The sequence below is a fragment of the Saccopteryx leptura genome, chromosome 8, assembly GCF_036850995.1.
Source record: "Saccopteryx leptura isolate mSacLep1 chromosome 8, mSacLep1_pri_phased_curated, whole genome shotgun sequence".
Taxonomy (NCBI): Eukaryota; Metazoa; Chordata; class Mammalia; order Chiroptera; family Emballonuridae; genus Saccopteryx; species Saccopteryx leptura.
In genome coordinates this window covers 58,884,972-58,906,772 of record NC_089510.1, presented here as the reverse complement: position 1 = coordinate 58,906,772, position 21,801 = coordinate 58,884,972, and the positions used below count along the sequence as shown (strand labels likewise).

The window sequence follows — 21,801 nt, the reverse complement described above, 5'->3', positions numbered from 1 at the left end:
TAGGAAAAATCTACCCACAGACTCAAAGGCACAACAAAGAATAAGTCTCTCTCTCTTCCCATCCCCTGACCAACCCCCAAAGTTCAAGAAAATAGTTAATATCTATATAATATTTACTGTGCACTAGGCACTGTTCTAAAAACTTTTAATATACTGCTCACAAAAGTTAGGGGATATTTCAAAAATAAATATGAAGCGATAAAATCTCCCCTAATTTTTCTGAGCAGTGTATGGTTTGATTTGTCTCTTCCTCACACCACAGAAAGGTGTTCTATTCCTCATTTTAACGATGAGAAAACTGAAGCAGAGCAGTTAAGGAACTTGCCGAAACACAGTACATAGGTGACAGAACAAGGATTCAATCACTGGTCTGGTTTCAAGGCCTAAACTCTGAACCATTACACTACTTAGGATGGGACTTGGTTTGAATATATGCTACCACCAGGTCCAAAACATCCCCAACTTAGGAAAATAACATTGAAGCTTGTCTGGCCCCACTGATACAACTCTTGGCCAAGCAAGTCAAAGCTCTCTAGAAAGGAGCTCCCACAACACAGAAAGGAGGACCTCTCACAGGAAAATCCTGCTAAAGATGAGCTCATAATTTAAAAATGCACAAGGACACAACTCTCACTAGTCAACAGACAACAGAGACAGAATTAGAATTTCATAAATTTCAGATACTAAAATGATAATCTAAAATAATGCAAGAAAGTATTTTAAATTAAAGACTTAGAAACAGAATAAGACACCATGGTGGGAGATGGGGAGAGGCAGATTTGGAAAGAACCAAATAAAATTTCTTGTTCAGCACATAGTTAGAATTTCCAGGTGAACAGAAAACAAGAATAAGGGAAAGGTCATATGAAACAGAAAGAAGCTGAAAATTTTCCAGAATTTCTGAAAAGCATAAATCCTTGGAATCAAACAAGCAAAATGAGTACTGCATAAGTAAAAAGATGCTGGTGAAACTACAGATATCAAAGACAAAGCAATACTTTTTAAACAACAAAGGAGAAAAAAAGATTATTAAAGAGACTAAAAGTAAGACTTCTCAACAGCAATAACAAAAGCAGCCAGGAGAAATGAAATAATACCTTCAAAGAGAACAAAACTGTCAACACAGAAATCTATAGTTAAAACATCATTCAAGAGTGAGAGTGAGCCTGACCAGGCGGTGGCGCAGTGGATAGAGCGTCGGACTGGGATGTGGAGAACCCGGGTTCGAGACCCTGAGGTCGCCAGCTTGAGCGTGGGCTTATCTGATTTGAGCAAAAAGCTCACCAGCTTAAACCCAAGGTCGCTGGCTCAAGCAAGGGGTTACTTGGTCTGCTGAGAGCCCGCAGTCAAGGCACATATGAGAAAGCAATCAATGAACAACTAAGGTGTCGCAACGAAAAATTGATGATTGATGCTTCTCATCTCTCTCCGTTACTGTCTCTGTCCCTACCTATCTCTCTCTCTCTCTCTCTCTCTCTCTCTCTCTGTCCCTGTAAAAAAAAAAAAAAAAAAGAATGAGAGTGAGCCACCAGGTGGTGGCACAGTGCATAGGGCATCAGCCTGGTACATTGAGAACCCAGGTTCAAAACTGTGAGGTCACCAGCTTGGGCACAGGCTCACTATCTTGAGAACAGGATCACAGACATGACCCCATGGTTGCTGGCATGAGCCCAAGGTCACTATATTGGACAAGGGTTATTGGCTTGGCTGGAGCCCTCCGGTCAAGGCACATATGAGAAAGCAATCAATGAACAACAAAAGTGCCACAATTATGAGCTGATGCTTCTCATCTTTCTCCCTTCCTATCTGTCTGTCCTTGTCTGTTCCTCTCTCTCTATCTCACTTAAAAAGAAAAAAAGTGAGAATGAAACAATTACTAATGAATGTAGTTACAGAAGATGGCAATTTAATCCAAAGGCATGGGATACAAGAAGCAATGGTTAGCAAAGATACCTGTAAAACCTATGTAAATCTTAGTATTCACATTGTAGAAAACCAAAATCATAATCATCAAATATTATGCAACAAATATATATAAGAAGGGAGGGGAATAATCAAAGTAAAAATATTCTATAGTCCATGGGTTGTTTAGGGGTGTTTAAAAACTATTAAGATACCCATGAACTTTAAATTCCTAATATAAATTATTAATAATTTAAGGATAAGTAGTTAAAAATAGGATGTATAAATTCTGAGAAAATGTAAGAAATATGTGAAAATGTATGTATGAAAATATATGAAAGCATAATAAATGTAAACACAAAGGCACAGAAAGATTGAGAAGATACACAAAGCAAAATCAGTCAAAAAAAAGTTTGTGTGTAACTATATAAAAACATTAGATAAAATACAACTCAAGGCAAGATGCATTATTAGGAATAAATAAGGACATAATGTGACAACCTATTTACCAGAAGATATAACAACTGTGAAATTGCGTGAATGAAACAACAGACAACAAAAGTCCCACAGACTTTTAAGAGCAAAAAAAAATTACATAAACACAGCGTTAGCAGTAAAACTTCCAAGCATTGAAAGACAACAAAAACAAAGTAAAAAGAAGAGATAGACTGGTAGAATATTTTTGCAATATATAGTACTGAAAAAGATTACCATCCAGAAAATACAAAGGACTTCTACCAAATGAATAAAATAAAAACACAATAGCCCTGAATGGTTGGCTCAGTGGTAGTGTCAGCCCAGCATGTGGATGTCCAGGGTTCAATTCCCAATCAGGGCACACAGGAGAAGCGCCCATCTGCTTTTCCACCCCTCCCCCTCTCCTTCCTCTCTCTTCTCTCTTACTCTCTTCTCCCCCACTTCTTCAGCCATGGCTCGATTAGAGTGAAATGGCCCAAGGCACTGAGGATGGCTCCATGGCCTCTGCCTCAGGTGCTTAAAAAAAAAGGGGCTCCCGTTGCATTGGAGCAAGCACCCCAAATGAGCAGAGCATCGACCCCTAGTGGGCTTGCCGGGTGGATCAGGGCGCATGTGGAAGTCTGTCTCTGCCTCCCCTCCTCTCACTAAAAAAAAAAAACAACTAACAACACAATGGAAAAATTAGGCTATATATTGACAATACACAAAAGAATAATAGATGTTCCAAAAAATGTAAAATATGCCTAGCTTTATAAGTAAAGAAGAAACTACAAATAAAGCCACAACAAAATATTTCATGTTTATCCATTTGGCAAAAATTAAAAGTCTGACAATATAAGTTTGGCAAGATGTGGAGCAACAGATCTCTCATCTACTGAGAGAGAGCGAGTTAGCACCATCACTTAGACAGCAATTAAGTAATACCTAAGATGGTAGCCACACTTGTACTATAAACCCAGCACTGACATTTTTAGGAAACAAGTTTACTGAAACTCAACCACAAGCTCACAGAGGTTGTATATAAGAATGTTAACTGCAACACTATATGCAAAAGTAGAAGGGAAAAGGGAGGAAAAAAATGAAACACTTCTAGTAGAAAAGCATTATGGTTTAATTATATAATGGAATACTGAACAATAGCTAAGATTAATAAATTAGATCTATACATATCAATATTGATAAATCTTCAAAACATTGTCAAGCAGCAAAAAAGCAGAAACATGTACAGGATATCAACTGTGTGTAGTTTTTTATAGATCTTGTTTATAGATAGATATGTATGATGTATGTAGTGAAAATATAAAAACATGCCAAGGTAATAACAGAACACAACTTCAGAATGCTGGTGGGGTAAGGCAAGTAGTAGATTAAAACAATATCTGTTATATTTTAAACTTTTAAAAGCCCTGAGGCAAATACAACAAAATGTCAACTTTTAATCTTTGAGTGTATATACAGCTGTCTATTATTTTACTTTCTATATGTTTGAATGTTTCATATTAAAATACTTATTAAAAATATTCAAGTCTAGCTAATATTTACCATGTATTTTCCACTCGTTGAATTCCCCAAAGATCTAAACCATCTTCAGTAAGAGTTCCAGTCTAAAGAAAAGTACATATACAAAATGTTAATAAAGCCTCCAATAACAAAAATCATGAAAAGCTATGCTACATATACACAACAGAGTATTATACAGCTGGGGAAAAAAAGCAAAATAAAATTAAAAAACCAAAACAAACAAAAAAAGGAACCAGATCTCATATACTGATAGAGAATAACTTCCAGGACAAATACTGAACATGGGGAAAGAGCAGAGCACTCCTTATGGGATGGATCCTCTACGTATGAGGGCGTAAGTGCACATCTGTATATTTATGTGCCTACACTACAAAAGAAGCAATCAGCCAAACCCAGAATGTGAATGACCTGATTTCTTCAATAAAATGACTGGGAAGAAAAACAACTATTACAGACTAACTGTACCCAATGCAACCATCATCTGGATTCTGACTGAAAAATAAACTAAAATTTTATGACATTTTTGAGAAAGGCAAGGACATCTGGAAATGAACTGGATATTAGATAATACTATTGAATTGTTGATTTTGTTAAAAGTGTCCTAATGTTTTTTAAAAACATCTTCTGAGATACATACTGAGGTATATGGGTAAAAGAATGTCTGATGCTGCCACTTTCAAAATGAGAGACTAGACAAAGATTGACAAAATGCTGATAACTATTAAAGCTGGATAATGGGTATGTGAGAATTTATTATACTTGATATTTTCTGCACTTTTGTATCTGCTTAAAATTTTTATTAACATTTCAAAAAAACATAAGTGAAATTTTCTGAACAGATAAATATAAAATTTAGTCTTGGGATGTGAGCTCTTTTATTTAACAAAATATTTGTTAATATACAGATGATGTATTATAGAATTGTACACTTGAAACACATACTCTTATTAACCAATGTCACACTAATAAATTTAATAAAAAATTTAAAAAACAAAATGCAAAAAACAAAATTAAATTCATATATCAGTTACCTAGATTTAATTCTCAAAATAAAACTTTTAGAAACACTAATTTTAGTAGAAAAAAGGAGAACCCTTTTTAAGAGGCAGGGTATATTTCATATAGGTACAAAAGGTTACTTTCACATAAAACAGAAAAATCAGAGACGTCCATTATTTTGAAACATATTCAATAAACTCATAGAGCCAACACTAAGCATATATATTTAATAGCAATAAAAAGTTCAATAACAGTATCTGTATAGAGCCTATTCTGTTAAAAACACAAAAGATTAGAAAACCTTTACTAGGCCCTGGCTAGCTGGCTCAGTGGATAAAGCATCGTCACTGGCTTGATCCCTGGTCAGGGCACATATGAGAAGCAAGCAAAGAGTGCACAACTAAGTGAAACAAATTGATGCTTATTTCTCTCTCTCTCTCTCCACCACCCCTTCCCTCTCTTTGTCAAATGAATGAAAATATTTTTTTAAAAAAAACAAAAGCTTTTACCATGGCTACAGGACATATTTCTGGATATGAATGATTAAACAACTGCAGAGTTAGGCAAATAAGCAATATCCAAAGTATTAAAAATTGAAAAAATGAGAACATACAAAAATGATACATATACCACATACACCAAGTAAACTGAAAAAGAGGAAAATCAGAGGAACACTAAAGCATGTATGCAAACTGGTTAATAAAAAATGTAGAAAATATTAATCTAATTGTTTAAAAGCTACAAAGTAACCTTTGAAACTGGTTATGAAACTGAAACAACCTTGTCAAAGCAAACAAGATTCAGCTGTCCACAGATATTTATCCTTTGGGGGCTGATGCAGAAAATACCAATTTTCTTCAGTCTTCTTTGGGCATACACAATGCCAGCAGTCATTGCAGCAGGAAGTGCAGGTGGCACAGTAATTGTAATGATATCAAGAGACTCAATAATTATTACTCCAACCTCTACCTGTAATTCACACAAAAATAAGTGTCAGACCTCTAATATTTAATCTAGTACAGGTTATTTCTTCAGTGAAAAATCTATAAGCTATTTTCAATTTTACATAGAATAACTGTGTGCGTATACCTACATCTATTATTAGCCCTTTATAATCTTTTCTCTTTAGAGATTCTGCAAAATAGAAAGCTCGATAAACTGTTAATGGACTGTGGAATGACAGCTTTTTTTTTAAAGGAAATTCTCATTTTAACAGCTCTACATACTTCACACACTACACACTTCAAAGTTTAACAAACATTTGTCAGCTATTGACTCTTACTACAAGCACTGTACTGTGCCAGTACTTACAGGGGATAGAAAAGAGAAATTTTACAAGATTTCCTTAGAAGTACCTTTAATTAAGTAATTGCAAATAATTTTAATGCCATATATCCCAGAAGTTAAAAAAAGAGAAAATAAAGCTTTTAGTAAGCAAGTGGTTTCCCCTTCCTTTTTTAAGTCACAAGAGAGCAAGTGAAAGACCATCTAAAGCAAAGCCATTCAGAAGAACTTCCTGCTATGATGAAAATGTTCATGTATCTGTACTTTCAAATATATTATCTACTCGTTTCAAGTGGCTTTTTAAAGTTAAATTAATTTAAATTGTTAAAATTTTAGTTCTTTAGTCTCAATAGCCACTTTTCAAATCCTCGATAGTTACATGTGATAATTAAGAATCAGACCTTGCCTGACCAGGCGGTGGCACAGTGGATATAGTGTCGGATTGGGACACGGAGGGCCCAGGTTCAAGGTCCTGAGGTTGCTGGCTCACCAGCTTAAGCGTGGGGTCGCTGGCTTGAGCATGGGATAATAGACACGACCCCATGGTCACTGGCTTGAGCCCAAGGTCACTGACTTGAGCAAAGGGTCACTCGCTCTGCAGTAGCCCCCCGTCAAGACACATATGAGAAAGCAATCAATGAACAACTAAGGAGAATGAGGAGCCACAACGAAGAACTGATACTTCTCATCTCTCTCCCTTCCTGCCTGTCTGTCCCTATCTGTCCCTCTCTTTGTCTCTCTCTATGTCTCTGTTACAAAAAAAAAGAATCGGACCTTACTAAGGTCCTGTGTACATACCTCATTTAAAATGCTATTGATAATAGTGTAGATAAACCCAACAGCAGCCACTGCCACAAGACACAGAAGAAATAAGTAGGCATCTCTGTAGAGTTTAAAATCAGTTGGTTTGGGATACAGTATAGAACGAACAAGCTGTCCTTTGGAAGTACTAAATCCTTTAAAAAAATTAAAAAATAAAATGACATTTTTATAAGAAAATAAAAATTATCTCTCAAAACAGAATCTTATTTATATTTTTATTATGCATTGGTTTGGGGTGTGTAGCTTAGTGGTTAGACAATGATATAATTTACATAGTGTTCCCCTCGATATTCCTGTACCCGCCTGGCACCATACAGTTATCACAATACAAAAGAGAATCCCTTTTTAAACATTCAGTAGACATCAAATATGCTAAACCATGCAAAAAGAGATTAAATGTTCTTTACCTGTTCTAACCACTATGGCTTTGACAAGTTCGCCAGTGTAGAAACGAGTTTGAATAACAGTAGTCCCACAAAACAAAGTGTGTCGTTTATGTATTTCTGGACTATATAATTCATCGCCCATTCCTTTTATGTCCACTGAAGGATTTGGCAAATTAGTCTTTGTCACTGGAACACTTTCTCCTTAAAAAAAAAAAATCATAACTTAAAGCATAGAAATTAGCATCAAACACACATCACTTGAAGTGTTAAAAACCCTAAATATTATATGCTGTTTAAAATAGCTATTAAAATAGAGTTCTCATAATATTTTCATAACTTATTCAATTAGCTTCTGTCTACCAATTTCCTTGCCAAATATCAATCTTGTCTCCCACAATAATTCCTGAAAGTGATTTGTGGTTCACAGATAATCATTTTGAAATGATTGTATCAAGTCCCAATAAGACTGGGTAAGCTGCCCCAGCTCCAGCACCTGCTCTCTTATCCATAAGAACTGAACTGTAAAGCACTCTACCACCTCAAGCACACAGAGATGTAAAGACCTACTCCTAACTCCCAGGAAGCACACACACACGCACATGCACACATACACACAAACACATACGTGTGTATGCATGCACGTGAGCATGCTCGCGAGAAAAAGAAAAATTATCTGGAGAAGGAAGAGAAGAACAAGTAATATGGTAGTTCTCCCAAACAGTAATGAACAGCCAAATTCTTTTTAACTTTGAAATTTAATTCTATATAGCATCCACACTTCTTGCTTCAAAGCCAACAAGTGCGTGGTGATATTTATAATATGTATGTGAATGTGTTTAAGACAAGATTCTTAAGTTTGAAAACATAAATAGGAATCACTTTCTTGCCAAACTGACTATGAAAATAAAAAAAAATTCATGTGATAAAAAAGATATAAAGCTCTATCTTCAGGTTGTGAATTTCCAAAAGAAAATTATTTTGAAGTCTACTCCTCCCCACTTTAAGAAAAATAATCCTTTAAAATTATTTTTTATTTATCAATTTTAGAGAGAGAGAAAAATATCAATCTGTTCCATTTATTTATGGTTGATTCCTTTTTTTAAGGCAGAGAGACAGGATGGGGGGGTGGAGAAATGAGAAATATAAACTCATAGTTGCTTCACTTTAGTTGTTTATTGATTGTTTCTCAGATGCATCTTAATGTGGGAGAGGGGCTCAATCAGAGCCAGTTGCCCCTTGCTCAAGCCAGCAACCTTAGGATTCAAGTCAGTGACCTCTGGGCTCAAGCCAGCGACCTTGGGATCATGTCAATGATCCCGCGCTCAACCTGACGAGACCACACCCTAGCTAGCAACCTCAGAATTTTGAACCAGGGCTCTCAGTATCCTGGGCTGATGTTCAATTCATTGTGCCACCACCAGTCAGGCTATAGGTTGATTATTTTATGTGCTCTGACGGGGGAATCAAACCTACAACCTTGGTGTATCAGGATGACACTAACCAACTGACCTACCCAGCCAGGGCAAGAAAAATACAGCCTTTACTCCCACTTCCTACACATCAAATAGGAAAGTAAATATGCTGCCATTTTCTGTAGGCTAGGGACTTCCTTCCTCTTCCTTTACTAGAAACGATTTCCTCATGTCAAAGAATGGCCAAGAACATGCCAAGAAATATGTGATGACCAGCATAGTGATTTAGTATCACAGTTGAGAATAATACACAATTTGGTCACCTCAGAATAAAAATAAAAACAAAAAAATATTTCAACATCCATGACATTCATAACATTCATAAATAAAAGATACAAATGGCACAGCTAATTCTGAAACAGATTAATCAGTAACCAGTTAATCCAGTGTCATTATAAACAACTCATATGATTTTTATCATTTCATTTAGTTTACCTGTTAACATGCTTTCATTTACAATGCAAGTACCGTTAATAAGCACTGCATCACAAGGCATGACTGTCCCATTTAATGGAATGACCATTATATCTCCCGGAACAAGGTCTGTAGAAAAGATCTCTTCTTTTTCTGGTTTTAAAGAAAAAATGGGGGGATCTGAAAAGAATATTCTCTAACTTAGAATAAGCATAAGCAAACAAAAGATTCCTCAACATGCCTTAGAAGGATGTCCATCATCTACTATCCACATCTGCCACACTGAATTTCTTTCAGTTAGTACCGTGGTAGTCAACCTGGTCCCTACCGCCCACTAGTGAGCGTTCCAGCTTTCATGGTGGGCGGTAGCAGAGCAACCAAAGTATAAATAAAAAGATAGATTTAACTACAGTAAGTTGTTTTATAAAGATTTATTCTGCCAAACTTAGCGAAAATCCGACATAAAGTACTTGGTAATTATTATTATATGCTTTAACTTGTTGTAATTCTGCTTTATAAATTTTATAAAGTAAAGTTACTTCCTTACTTTATAAATCACCATTACTGTGGAACCGGGGGGCAGTTAGAAAATTTTACTACTAACAGAGATACAAAAGTGGGCGGTAGGTATAAAAAGGTTCACTACCCTGAGTTAGTATGATGACCAACTCCAGGCCTTTCGGCACTTAGAGCCCTCTTCCTCTCCCTCTCTCTCTCTCTCTCTCTTATCCCCACCATACCAGCTTCTCACCTATCTCTTATCTAATTCAACCACTTAAAATATACTTAAAGAAGCCATCTCTGACACCGACAGTAAGTGAGCTAATATCTAATCAGTTCCCTGACCTCTCCCTATCATAGCATTTGACATACTTCATATTCAGTTCATAATCTGTCTTTCCAACTAGTCCAAACTTCAGTAATGGCAAAAACTATGTCCACCTTGGTAATAATCACTACATTCACACACAGAGCCTAGTATAGTAGAAATAGAAAAATACAATTTCATATAAATGAATGAATTTGATACAAACTCAGAGATCAGTACAAATCCAAACACATTTTTTATTTAAGAAATGAATGAATATATATAAAACACATGGACTTGCTTCATATGTTAGTGCTTACTTAATAGAAGTCGTTTTTTATTTATTTTTGTCAAAAGTCACCTGAAGTACTTACCTTCATTTACTCTGCAAACTGAGACTCTCACAGTACTGTGAGCTGCCACCATGTCATGCAACATAATATATTGCTGAAAAAAATTCAAAACTAGCTATTATAAACCCACTCTTCAAGATATTAAAAGGCAAGGTGCTATAAAATAAGATAAGTTAATGTACTATAACTTTATAATTGTAAATGTCAAGACTAAAAGATTTAAAAGTATTCAATTCTTTAAGCTTAAGAGAAAATAAGAAGTACTTTATTCCTGAAAACAGTAGAACCAGTATTCTAGTCTGTGATAACTTTAGAGCCCTACGGCCTATAAACAGTTAAGTGGTAATCTGACTCTAAAAACATGCCTTCCCCCACCTCAAAAAAAGCGGACATATTCATATACCTAAAGATAAACTGTATTGAGTATCATTTTGCACCAATACTATTCTATACAACTTGCAAAATACAGTTGTGAAACCCATAATAAATTGGGCTTACCTTTTTAATGGAATATAGGGAGCTTAGAATTGATACTACCGACATAATCACAATAGCTAGAGCATAGTAATAATATTCATCAGTGCACCACAGTATAACACTGAACAGCTGGAAAATGTAAAATGGGTTGAGAACCTGAAAAAATAAGATTTTTAAATCAAATTGAATGAAATATTAATAGCCATACAGATTTTCCACCTTTTCAATTAAGAAGTAACCAACAAGATACAGGATAAGCTCCCGACCTGCACTACTCAAAGAGGAGGGCAAGACATTAGCATAGCATTTTCTTTTTTAACCATTAAATTACTAGAATTTGGCTGAATAAGCTTAAATTATTTACATACAACTCATTCATTCCAAACCTAGAAACAACTAAAACGTGAATTTAGCTGTTCATTCTTTAGTTCATGTACTTTTAGCAATAAAAGTACATTTACTTACAATATCACACTACTAAAAGATATAAAACTTTTAATCAACTGGAACAAATGTTTACATTTTATGAACTCTGATTATAAGTTACTTATAAGTCAAAGATTCACTGCAGCCCAAAGAAAAAATAAACATGAGATAATAAGTTATAATGATTTGCTTTCTCTAATGAAACAATTACAGATTAAAACCTGAGTGGAAAAAAAAAAGAGATAAGGGAGCCCGGCAATGGATTTCATCTACCCAGATATAGTAGTCTATCAATTTCATTAATAACATCTCAGTATCTTAAAAGTGATGCTTCCATGCTTTTCTAAACACTTCACATATATAGTTCCATTTTATTTCCAAATTAAATGAGATAATCAGAAAGAACTCACTCCTCTTTCACAGATAAAGGAGCAGCAAAAAGAAAGCTTTTCTGATGATGAAAGCTAGTTACTGATGGAACCATATTACAAACCAGGTTTTCTCTAATTCCTAATCATTACACTTTGCTATGTTCTAAAGCAGGGGTCTCAAACTTGTGGCCCACCGAACAATTTTGTACTGATTTTTTTTTGTTTTCAACTGCAGTGAGAAAAGTGTTGCGTAACAGTTGCCTTTTGTAGACCTAGTGCGGCCCGCCGAACGGCTGTGATCTTGCTCTGCGGCCCACATGCTGAGTTGAGTTTGAGACCCCTGTTCTAAAGCAACATTATATGGCCACTCTGGGAACTTACAGGAAACAATCTGTTATTTCTACTATTCACCCAATACAATACAGCTAACCTGATCTTTAGCAAAAAAATTAAAAGACAGACTAGAAGGTCTAACTATGGTAGGCAATATCACTTACTCCCTTCCTTTACACACAAACCTTTATTCAGACCTCTTCTAGAGCACTTAAAACTGAATAGTCACTACAATAATTAATGATGTGCAAGTTCCTCAATATGATCATCAGGTTATGTTTTGTATTCCAAACTTCTGGTACAATGTCTAGTTTACAGTAATGTACCACAAAATCCCACGTGAAGAATAAAACATGATAAATTGTTTAAAAATCGAAAAACAAAAAGCAGGAATATATACCTGTAAAACAGGGCAAGGTTTAGATATTACTTCCTGAGTTAAAAAAAAAAAAGAGAGCGAGAGAGAGATTCTATAAACCAAAAAATAGACAAATAAAAAGGAAAGTTATATACCAAATTATTTCTCTACCGAGTTACTACCTTTACCTTCCAAGTGGGAAAAAAAAATGCAAGTTAGAAAACTAAGAATGTCTTATTACTTAAATCATGACTCCTTTTCAAATTGACAAATCTATTGATCACAAATGTGTGAAATAGGTACCTTACCTCCTTAATTAGAAGCTTAAAAACAGAAGGCACTTTCACAGAAATTTCATTTACTCCATAAAGCAATTTTCTATGACAAGAAAATATAATAATAGTATTACATTATAATACATAATAATAGTATATTGGGAACGCACTTTATTACATAAGGCTCAAACCACAGACTTCTACTAAATCTACAACTTAAACATTCATGTTTCAAAATATGTATCTTCTATAATTCAAGTTCTCTACCTATAGTGTTTAAATCAAAGTAGTCAATACTGAATAAACTATATTGTTATCATTTTGTTTTATTATATCTCATTATTTTTTGTGAGACAAGTATCTTTTCCACTAGTCTATAATAATTATGTTATTTAGCAAAGACTTTCTTTTCCATTCTTGAACACAATAGGGCTCAACAATTTTGAATTGCAATTAATTTTTGCAGAAGACAAAATAAATAAATTCAAGGAGCCCTGTACAATTTTTCTAATAAGAATATTGTACTAAGAATGTTTATTTCAAAACACTGTACATTTGACTTTTTAAAAAACACCTAAGAAGTTGCTTAAATCCTTCCACTAAAATTCCCTTAATAGTACTTTATATATGAGAGCAATTCTTGTCTTTTAAGAAGTATAAGTCTAAACAAATGATTTCTTTTATATTTTAACACTTTGAAAAAAACATGCTACAGGAGTATAAGAAAATTTCTAATTTAATTTGAAAATGGCATTTATCTTTAAAATATTTAAAACACTGATATAGTTTTATACTTTAGCAGATAATAACATGGTAAAAAAGATTATCTCTCTCCCAATTTACAAATTTTCACTGTAGTAAATTAGAGGTCATGCTTATAATTCCCAATATATATCAGTAAAATCTAAAATGCTATAAATTATAAGACATATCCATTATTTTATGTATCATCAAGAAAGATAAGAATGACACTCTACCCACTATATGACACATCCATCCCCCTTTCAGAGCTGTTAAAATGTGGGGAAATGTGCACATTAGAACTGATAAAATGTCATATTTCTGTCAGGGATATCAACTTCAAAACATCAGCTTCAACATTTTTACAATTCTTAAACTGAGAGACAGCCTTACCCAAATAAAATACCAATAAGTTGCCAACTAGTATGTCTATATTTAAATATCTGTTAATATGTACAACTACATGGTGACAGGGTAGACTATATATACTACTGTATTTAAGAATGTTGATGATCTGACTGTAGTTGGATAAAAATTACCTGTAGGCATGCATCCCCTTTGTCAGTCCTGCACTATGCTTTTCATAAATTGACGTACAAGAAACACCTTCATCCAGTCCCCTAAATAAATCCAAAGTTTTTACTTTAAACAAAGTTTAAAATATCCAAATGTCTTAATGACTTAATGCCTCATTTTTCAATATTCCTGATTTTAAAGTGTAACCTCCTTACAAAGAGAAATCCTTAACAAAAATTGAGGTAATGGATAAGAATTTTTAAATCTCAAATTCCTAAGATAAACAACAATAAAGGTCTGAGTCTCAAATGTGACAACTTCTAAATTATACAATTAAGATGGCTCTAAACACTTGAGTTTATGTAATATTGTTATCCCTTTAAGGCTGTGTGCCCAAGTTGTAAGAGCTAATAATTATACTAATAAAATTAAAGGGAAAATATGGCTAGCTTAGAATTCCAAACTAAAAACAAAAAATATATCTTTTTACTTTTTATTTATATAGTTTCCCTCTATTCAATTTTTTAAGCTTCACATTAAGAAATCCTATTCATTTATTTTCTCTCTACAAAAGCATCTACCTAAATCCTTCCCTGATCTAACACAGAGAGTACAGAACTTATATGAGCCATAGGCAATGTCTAAAATCTGTAACAATTCTAACTGAAATTTAACTAAGCTACTTTCTTCCAAAAATGTCTTAATTACGCTGATTTGAACTTAGCTACTAGTCCTATAATGCTAAAGAGAGAATCTTACACATCATTTAACTCCAATCCTTTTCTACTTTTTTCAGATAAGAAAACTAAGCTCTATAATGGACTATTATCATTGGGAAAAGCTTAAATTCTAAAATGTCTACTATATATGGTTGGCAAAGGCTGCAAAACAACATTTGACATTTTTTCCCACTGAAGTTGATGACTTCTCCAAAGGCAGCAGGATCAGCTCCAAGTCATTTTTAAAAAAATCAAAATGGCAACTCATGGACAGTATTATATAAGGCAATCATTCTTAACTTGAAATGGTCTTCAGAACTAGACTTGTGGAAATGCCTTGGTCCATTATAGATTATTCTAATTTTTTAGTGCCAGGGGACAAACTCCAAGAATGAATATTATAAATGTTCATAAGGTGATTCTCTTTGTATTGCTAATATTAAGAATTCCTTGACTGACCTGTGGTGGCGCAGTGGATAAAGCGTCGACCTGCAATGCTGAGGTCGCCAGTTCAAAACCCTGGGCTTGCCTGTCCAAGGCACATATGGGAGTTGATGCTTCCTGCTCCTCCCCCTGTTCTCTCTCTATCTATCCCCCCCCTCTCTCTAATAAAAATGAATAAATAAAATCTAAAAAAGTAAATAAATAAAAAAATTAAAAAAAAAAAAGAATTCCTTTAGCACTCTTAAGCAGTGACACTTGAGTGTTTATAATGATCACTTTAAAAGCAATAAAAATAGAACCCTAACTTAGTACTTATATAACTTAAACCTCCACAAAAATAAATTTTACGAGTTTACTCCAATTTTCCCTGCCCAAGGTTTAATGCATTTGACAATATCCCATCTTTATCCACATAGTAAAATTAAATTTCTTTGTCTATCTCTTCATTCCTCAAGTACACATGCATGGAACTGTGAGCAAACTGGGAGGTGTAGTTCAGACAGGTATACCTCAAGTTCACTTTGAGATGAACCCTCAAAAAGAAGAGAGCTCAGACTTGTGGATTTTAGGATCATACTGCTTCTAACTTTTATGTAAACATTGCCAAGATATAAGTTGCAAGTGAGATTTATTCTAATATAATCAGTATTCAAATAACTCCAGAAGCTGTTAATGAGTGAGTGAATAAAAGTTATTCAATGAAAACCTCTTCAATTTTATATAATACTAGAATAAATTCTTTTCTATTTAGAACTTTTTCAATATACTCATAATATAATCCAAACAAAAGAAAATTACTTACTTTAAGAAATCAAAATTGTGAAGGGTATCATTCCAAAAATATTTTACACTATGGTGAGTGAAATAACGAATCTGTAAAACACACATAAATGTTACATCAAAAAGCATTATCATTGCTTGTTATCCATTAAGTTTACTAATACAAATCTATCACATAATAACATTAAAATTAAAGTGATCATGTTTCTTCTATTAATACCTATGCTGTTATAATGATAAATAGGCATTTTAGATGCATAGAAACTTATCTCAGATAACTGCAAACACAAAATTATAGACTATCCATGACAGCATAAAATATAACAATTCTGATTTTTAAAGAAACTTTGAGACTAAGATCACAATACCTGTTCTAGTTGCGTCTGTGAATATTTACTTACCTCATGCCTATTCTCTTCAGCCAAATTTTCAGTTAAAAGAACAGCATGGCCATTTGAAACCTTGTTAATCATAGATTTTGGACTTGAAAATGGATGAGTTTCCAGAGAAAGCAAGCGAATTTTTGCACAAAACCACATTTTGAATTCATCCTTACAAGTGAGAAAGGTAGAGTCATTATGTATATTATATAACTGCCTATATTTTTTATTTCCATTTTTTACATAACATCTACTCATCTCTAATTGAGAAAGTATCACTTCCTACTCACTAAATGCTAGACCATTTCATAAAGATGCATAAATTCAAACCTGACATGCTTCCCACTGCTTACCATTTAAATGCATGCTTCAATAACAAAAGTACACACAAGACATGATTTTACTCCTCAAATAATCAGCTACAATTAAATCCATAAACTTACAGTAGTCCTCACAGCACCACTTCTCATAAAAGTTCATAGGTAATTTCTCCATCTACCACCAATATACTACTAACACTAGGTATTAAAACATCTTATAAAATGCTTCCAATTAGGATAACACACACATACACCTGGGATGCAGCAGCACCACACAGTAATGCCAGCTGGTCTAGTGAAAGAGTGATCTCAGATATAGTCCTAACTGTCCAGTGACCTTGACAAGCATCTAACTGCTTAGAGCATCAAGAGCTTAAAAGAAAAGGGTGAATTTGATCATTGTTAACAATCCTGCCCTGGCCGGTTGGCTCAGCGGTAGAGCGTCGGCCTGGCGTGCGGGGGGACCCGGGTTCAATTCCCGGCCAGGGCACATAGGAGAAGCGCCCATTTGCTTCTCCACCCCCCCCCCCTTCCTCTCTGTCTCTCTCTTCCTCTCCCGCAGCCAAGGCTCCATCGGAGCAAAGATGGCCCGGGCGCTGGGGATGGCTCCTTGGCCTCTGCCCCAGGCACTAGAGTGGCTCTGGTCGCGGCAGAGCGAGGCCCTGGAGGGGCAGAGCATCACCCCCTGGTGGGCAGAGCGTCGCCCCTGGTGGGCGTGCCGGGTGGATCCTGGTCGGGCGCATGCGGGAGTCTGTCTGACTGTCTCTCCCCGTTTCCAGCTTCAGAAAAATACAAAAAAAACAAAAACAAACAAACAAACAAAAATCTTATATTCTCATTGCTCTGGTAATATTCACTTCAAACACTGATGCTTTAGAAATTCTAGGATAGTATTCCTCATTATATCTCAGCAGCGATGTTCTCTTCATCTCTATTTTTGAACTAAGTACACATAAAGACATTACTTTACTGAAGTCATCAGCTACAAGTAAATCGATGGACTTACAGTAGTCCTCAGCAGCACCACTTCACAGTCTTTAACTGCAGCTCTAATACAGGTTGCCTTCACCCGCCACTCGGGCATCCAATAGAGGAGAAGGAGGAGAAAGCCACCAGTGCAAACCACTCCTAGACAAACTATGGCAAGCTTCCAGCGACACAAATTATAGCCATAAATCTCCTGCATGGGAACAGTAATCATGATTAATCATCAAATGATGTGAGAGATAAATTCCAAAGTTGTTTTCCAGATAATTCTTATTGTCTTTTCAGATAAACTGCAAATAATTTCCCAACCCATAATTTGTCTTTAAATTTTGTTTCTGACAAGCTCATTGTCAAAGGTATATTTTTAAGCAGCTAAATCTGTTGATATTTACATGTTATGGTTTTATATTTGATGTCATCCTTAGTGACATAACACTTTCCCACTGACATAGTATATTCATATTTAGTATACTTTCCTAGAACTTTTATAATCCCATTTTTACATTTACCTTGTTAATTCCTCCAGAACTAGTTGTTATAAGGTAAAATTTTTTAAAGTTTTGATTTTGAACTAATTTTCAATTTGCAGAAAAGTTATACAAATACTGAGTTCCTGTATAGCCTTTGTTCAGTTTCCCCTAATGTTAACATCTTGATACATCTGTCAAAATCAAAGAGATTAACACTGTACATTATAATAAGTAAACCTAGTCTTTTTTAGGATTTCACCAATTTTTTCACTGTCTTATTTCCGTTGCAGGATATAATTGAGAATATCACATTACATTTAAATGAGCTAGGTTTTAACTTTTTTCCAAATCATTAATTAATTGTCCAAATATCACTATGACTGGTCAATCTGATTTCCTGACCCAAATTGTTTCAATTGTTTGTTACCTTCCCCCACCACCTCACACCCTAACAAGTGTTGCCAAATTTAGCAAATGAAAATGCAGAGGGCCTAGTTAAATTTAAATTTCAGATAATAAATTTTTTGTTGCCCTTTGCAATATCTGGGTCATGCTTATACTAAAAATGTCTTCCTTCATTATCTAAAATTAACATTTAATATTTAACAGGATGTCTTACACTATTTTACCTGATGACCCTATCTTCCCTACCATACACACACACACACACACATATATGTTGAGAAATTGTTTTCATTAGCTGATTTTAAAAAAAATTTTATAAATCAAAATTAGATATCTTGTATTTGGGATTCTATTTTAGCATTAGCTAACATAACTTCTTAAATTACCAAATGAAAAAACATACTTCTTTCTTCTAAGTTTTAACAGTTCACAAGTGAAACAGGAATTATTCTAAAATAACAGCAGAAAAGTTACATAAGCCCAATTCAAAAACACAGGATGAGAAAAGAACATTGGTTTAGCTGGGGTTTCTTCTAAATGTACTTTTCTACTTCCCTAATTGCAGAGATAAATTCTTCGTACTTTTTAAGTAATTATAAATTCTGGTTACCATTTCATCTTCTTGACCCTGGTTGATAGTCTTCCTTTCTTCTTTGTCCATATCTACAGTGATATGAAAGGTCTTGTACTTCAGAACAGTTGAAGTTAACTGAGAGATGAGAGGAACAAAGGTTAAGGAATTACTATTTATCTTAGCAGACAATATAAATTCATATTATCACATTTCTTGTTGTGAAACATGTATCAAAGTTTAATTGACATTTAAGTAATCAACAAAGTGCTAGCTGGTTCTAATGACATTTTCAACGGTGTAACAGTTCTTGAACCTGTATTACTTACCATCAAAAGCTTGACATATTCCATTAATTTATACTAGCAATAGCCTTGCTACAAAGCAGTTTAAATTCCAGGAGAAACATATAGAATCTTCCTTTTTCAGTCCCTACACACAGAGAAGTAACCTAGTTGAGCCATAAAAGTGCTTCACATAACTCAGTTGTTTGAAGTATAGTGAAGAGATAAAGGACCAGCAGTGAAACCACCCTAAAATCTCTCAGGGATTAAATTATCATCCAACAAATATTTACTGAGCATCTGTTACACACAGGACACTCCCTGGTCATGAGTCAATTCCTATGGCAGGTGTACTGTTATTGGAGGTTGCTTAAATGACTCCCCCATTCGGATTCCAAGTCTACTAAGCAATTTTACGATTGTTTCTGACTACCCAAGATCCTTGCAAGGAGAAAATTCATTGAGCTCTCATCAACAAAGTTTATTTTCCAGTATTAAAAAAATGAGATTAGCCTGACTGGTAGAGGCACAGTGGATAGAGCATTGACCTGGGATGTTGAAGTCCCAGGTTCAAACCCCAAGATCGCTGGCATGAGTATGGGATCATCGACATGATCCTATTGTTGCTGGTTTGAAGCCCAAGGTTGCTGGCTTGAGCAAAGGGTCACTGGCTCACTCAGCTGGAGCCCCCCAGTCAAGGCACATATGAGAAGCAATCAATGAACAACTAAAGTTACACAACTGTGAGCTGATGCTTCTCATCTCTCTCCCCTCCTCTATGGCTCTCTCAAAAAAAGATTAATTTTAAATATTAGACATTTGGCCAACATTACAGAGATTTGCAAATTGTAAAATAATGTCTATTTTCTCATGAATTTTTTTGGTTTTGGCAAATAGATATTTTTCAGAAAAATGTAACACTATGTAATAAATTTATTACAATTTTATCTTAGTAAACTAATATTCTCAAAGATATTAGCAGTTTAATTAACATGGTATCAATGGATATAATGCATATAAACAAAAGCTCTTTAGCATTCACAACAAACTTTCAAGGTTACTGGTCTGAGCCCAAAGAGTTTGAGAGCCAATGCTTTACACTAGGGCCGATCTCTGCAGAACAGGGGTAGGTAATAATACCTCCCTTGTTCCAGAAGCCATACCTCTAACTCACCTTATCAGTGTGTAGCACAGACTTGACACATGGTAGGCATTCAATAAATACTTGTTGAGTGAATGGTCTAATGAAGAATTTGTGCGAAGATAGCAACAACTGTTTAATATTTACGTGATATGAATAGCCAAGTAAAACCAATTGTAGGATCTTAAACAAATTCCATATATGATTATTGAAATCTCCTGATTTTGTCATCCAGAAAATGACCAGTAAAAGTATTGATGATGCCTACACCGACACCTAGTACTTATCTACCTTCTGGTAGCCCTGGAGATTGGGTCAGGGCTAAGCAGAGCCAGGGCTTTCTATAGAAATAAAATGCAGGAATTTTAATGCATATATATATATATATATATATATATATATATATATATATATATATATATATATATATATATAAAATTTAGTGCCATCTTGGAAAAGAGACTTTAGAGGTATCTGGCCCATCTTCTCCAAAACAAGCCACATCATCATACAAAACCCTTTGGGCAACTTAGTAACAATTTCTTTTCCATGTAGAACAGTGTTACAGCCCTGAAGCATGCTACTACTATGTTACAAATGACCCACCAAATCAATACGACTTGAGGAGGTAGTTATTCTCGAGGGCCATAAACTGCTGCTAAAGACTACGGAAAAATAAAAAAGGTCAACCTCTTCCCTGTAGAAAAGATCAGCAGTTGTTACCGAACATGTAAGAGATAACCCAATCCTGCAAGATTTAAATGTGCACATACCTACTTCCAAAGGGTAACAAAGGCACTCTGCCCTGATGTTGCTCCCATAAAGCAATACCAGGCTGCGGTTCTTAACCATTAGTCTATAGTTCTTCCACAAGTTCTGGACTGAATCTTAGGTTCATCATTCAGGATTCATCAAACTTATTTTTGTTAATGAATTACTTATAATTTGATCACCATTTCTGATGACTACCACCTAAAATGTGTCTTGAGGGGAGAAACTACTTCAAATTCCTGTATGTCAAGACTTCTGCTTCAACCAAGATGGAGAAACAGGGTCCAGGCTCACCCCCTATAAAACGATAGCAACAAAATGGACAAATTATATAAAACAATAGTTTTCAAGAAACCGGACATCAGGCAATGAAGGAAACTCATATCCAAATAGGTGATAAAGCTACTTAGGTGAGCTTTACAATTATCCCAGTTTACAAACTGAAGCGTCTACAGGCTACAAAAAAAGAGAGGCAGGGAACAAGGGGGAGCAGAGCAGTCTCCCTGAGTTAGGGAGATAAAGCTGGGAGCCTGGGGGATGGGGGCACCAAAGGAACCAGGATTGCAGGGCAGATTACCAGAGGAGAGCTCCACA

The 21,801-nt window shown here is 34.9% G+C and overlaps 1 protein-coding gene across 6 annotated transcripts in view; it reads right to left on the bottom strand.

The window, feature by feature from the left end:
- The window catches only part of ATP13A3 (ATPase 13A3), a 90,527-nt gene that overhangs the window by 42,607 nt on the left and 26,119 nt on the right, over nucleotides 1-21,801 (bottom strand). For all 6 annotated transcript variants that reach the window (XM_066347838.1, XM_066347842.1, XM_066347843.1 and 3 more), the window contains 13 exons: nucleotides 19,051-19,149; nucleotides 17,585-17,758; nucleotides 16,280-16,429; nucleotides 15,901-15,971; nucleotides 13,959-14,039; nucleotides 12,712-12,781; nucleotides 10,937-11,071; nucleotides 10,460-10,532; nucleotides 9,299-9,430; nucleotides 7,413-7,592; nucleotides 6,982-7,139; nucleotides 5,680-5,868; nucleotides 3,922-3,983 (listed from right to left, as the gene is read on the bottom strand). In XM_066347838.1, coding sequence (XP_066203935.1) covers nucleotides 3,922-3,983; nucleotides 5,680-5,868; nucleotides 6,982-7,139; nucleotides 7,413-7,592; nucleotides 9,299-9,430; nucleotides 10,460-10,532; nucleotides 10,937-11,071; nucleotides 12,712-12,781; nucleotides 13,959-14,039; nucleotides 15,901-15,971; nucleotides 16,280-16,429; nucleotides 17,585-17,758; nucleotides 19,051-19,101 — 1,526 coding nt within the window. In that variant the 5' untranslated portion in view covers nucleotides 19,102-19,149. The remainder of the gene's footprint in view (nucleotides 1-3,921; nucleotides 3,984-5,679; nucleotides 5,869-6,981; nucleotides 7,140-7,412; nucleotides 7,593-9,298; nucleotides 9,431-10,459; nucleotides 10,533-10,936; nucleotides 11,072-12,711; nucleotides 12,782-13,958; nucleotides 14,040-15,900; nucleotides 15,972-16,279; nucleotides 16,430-17,584; nucleotides 17,759-19,050; nucleotides 19,150-21,801) is intronic.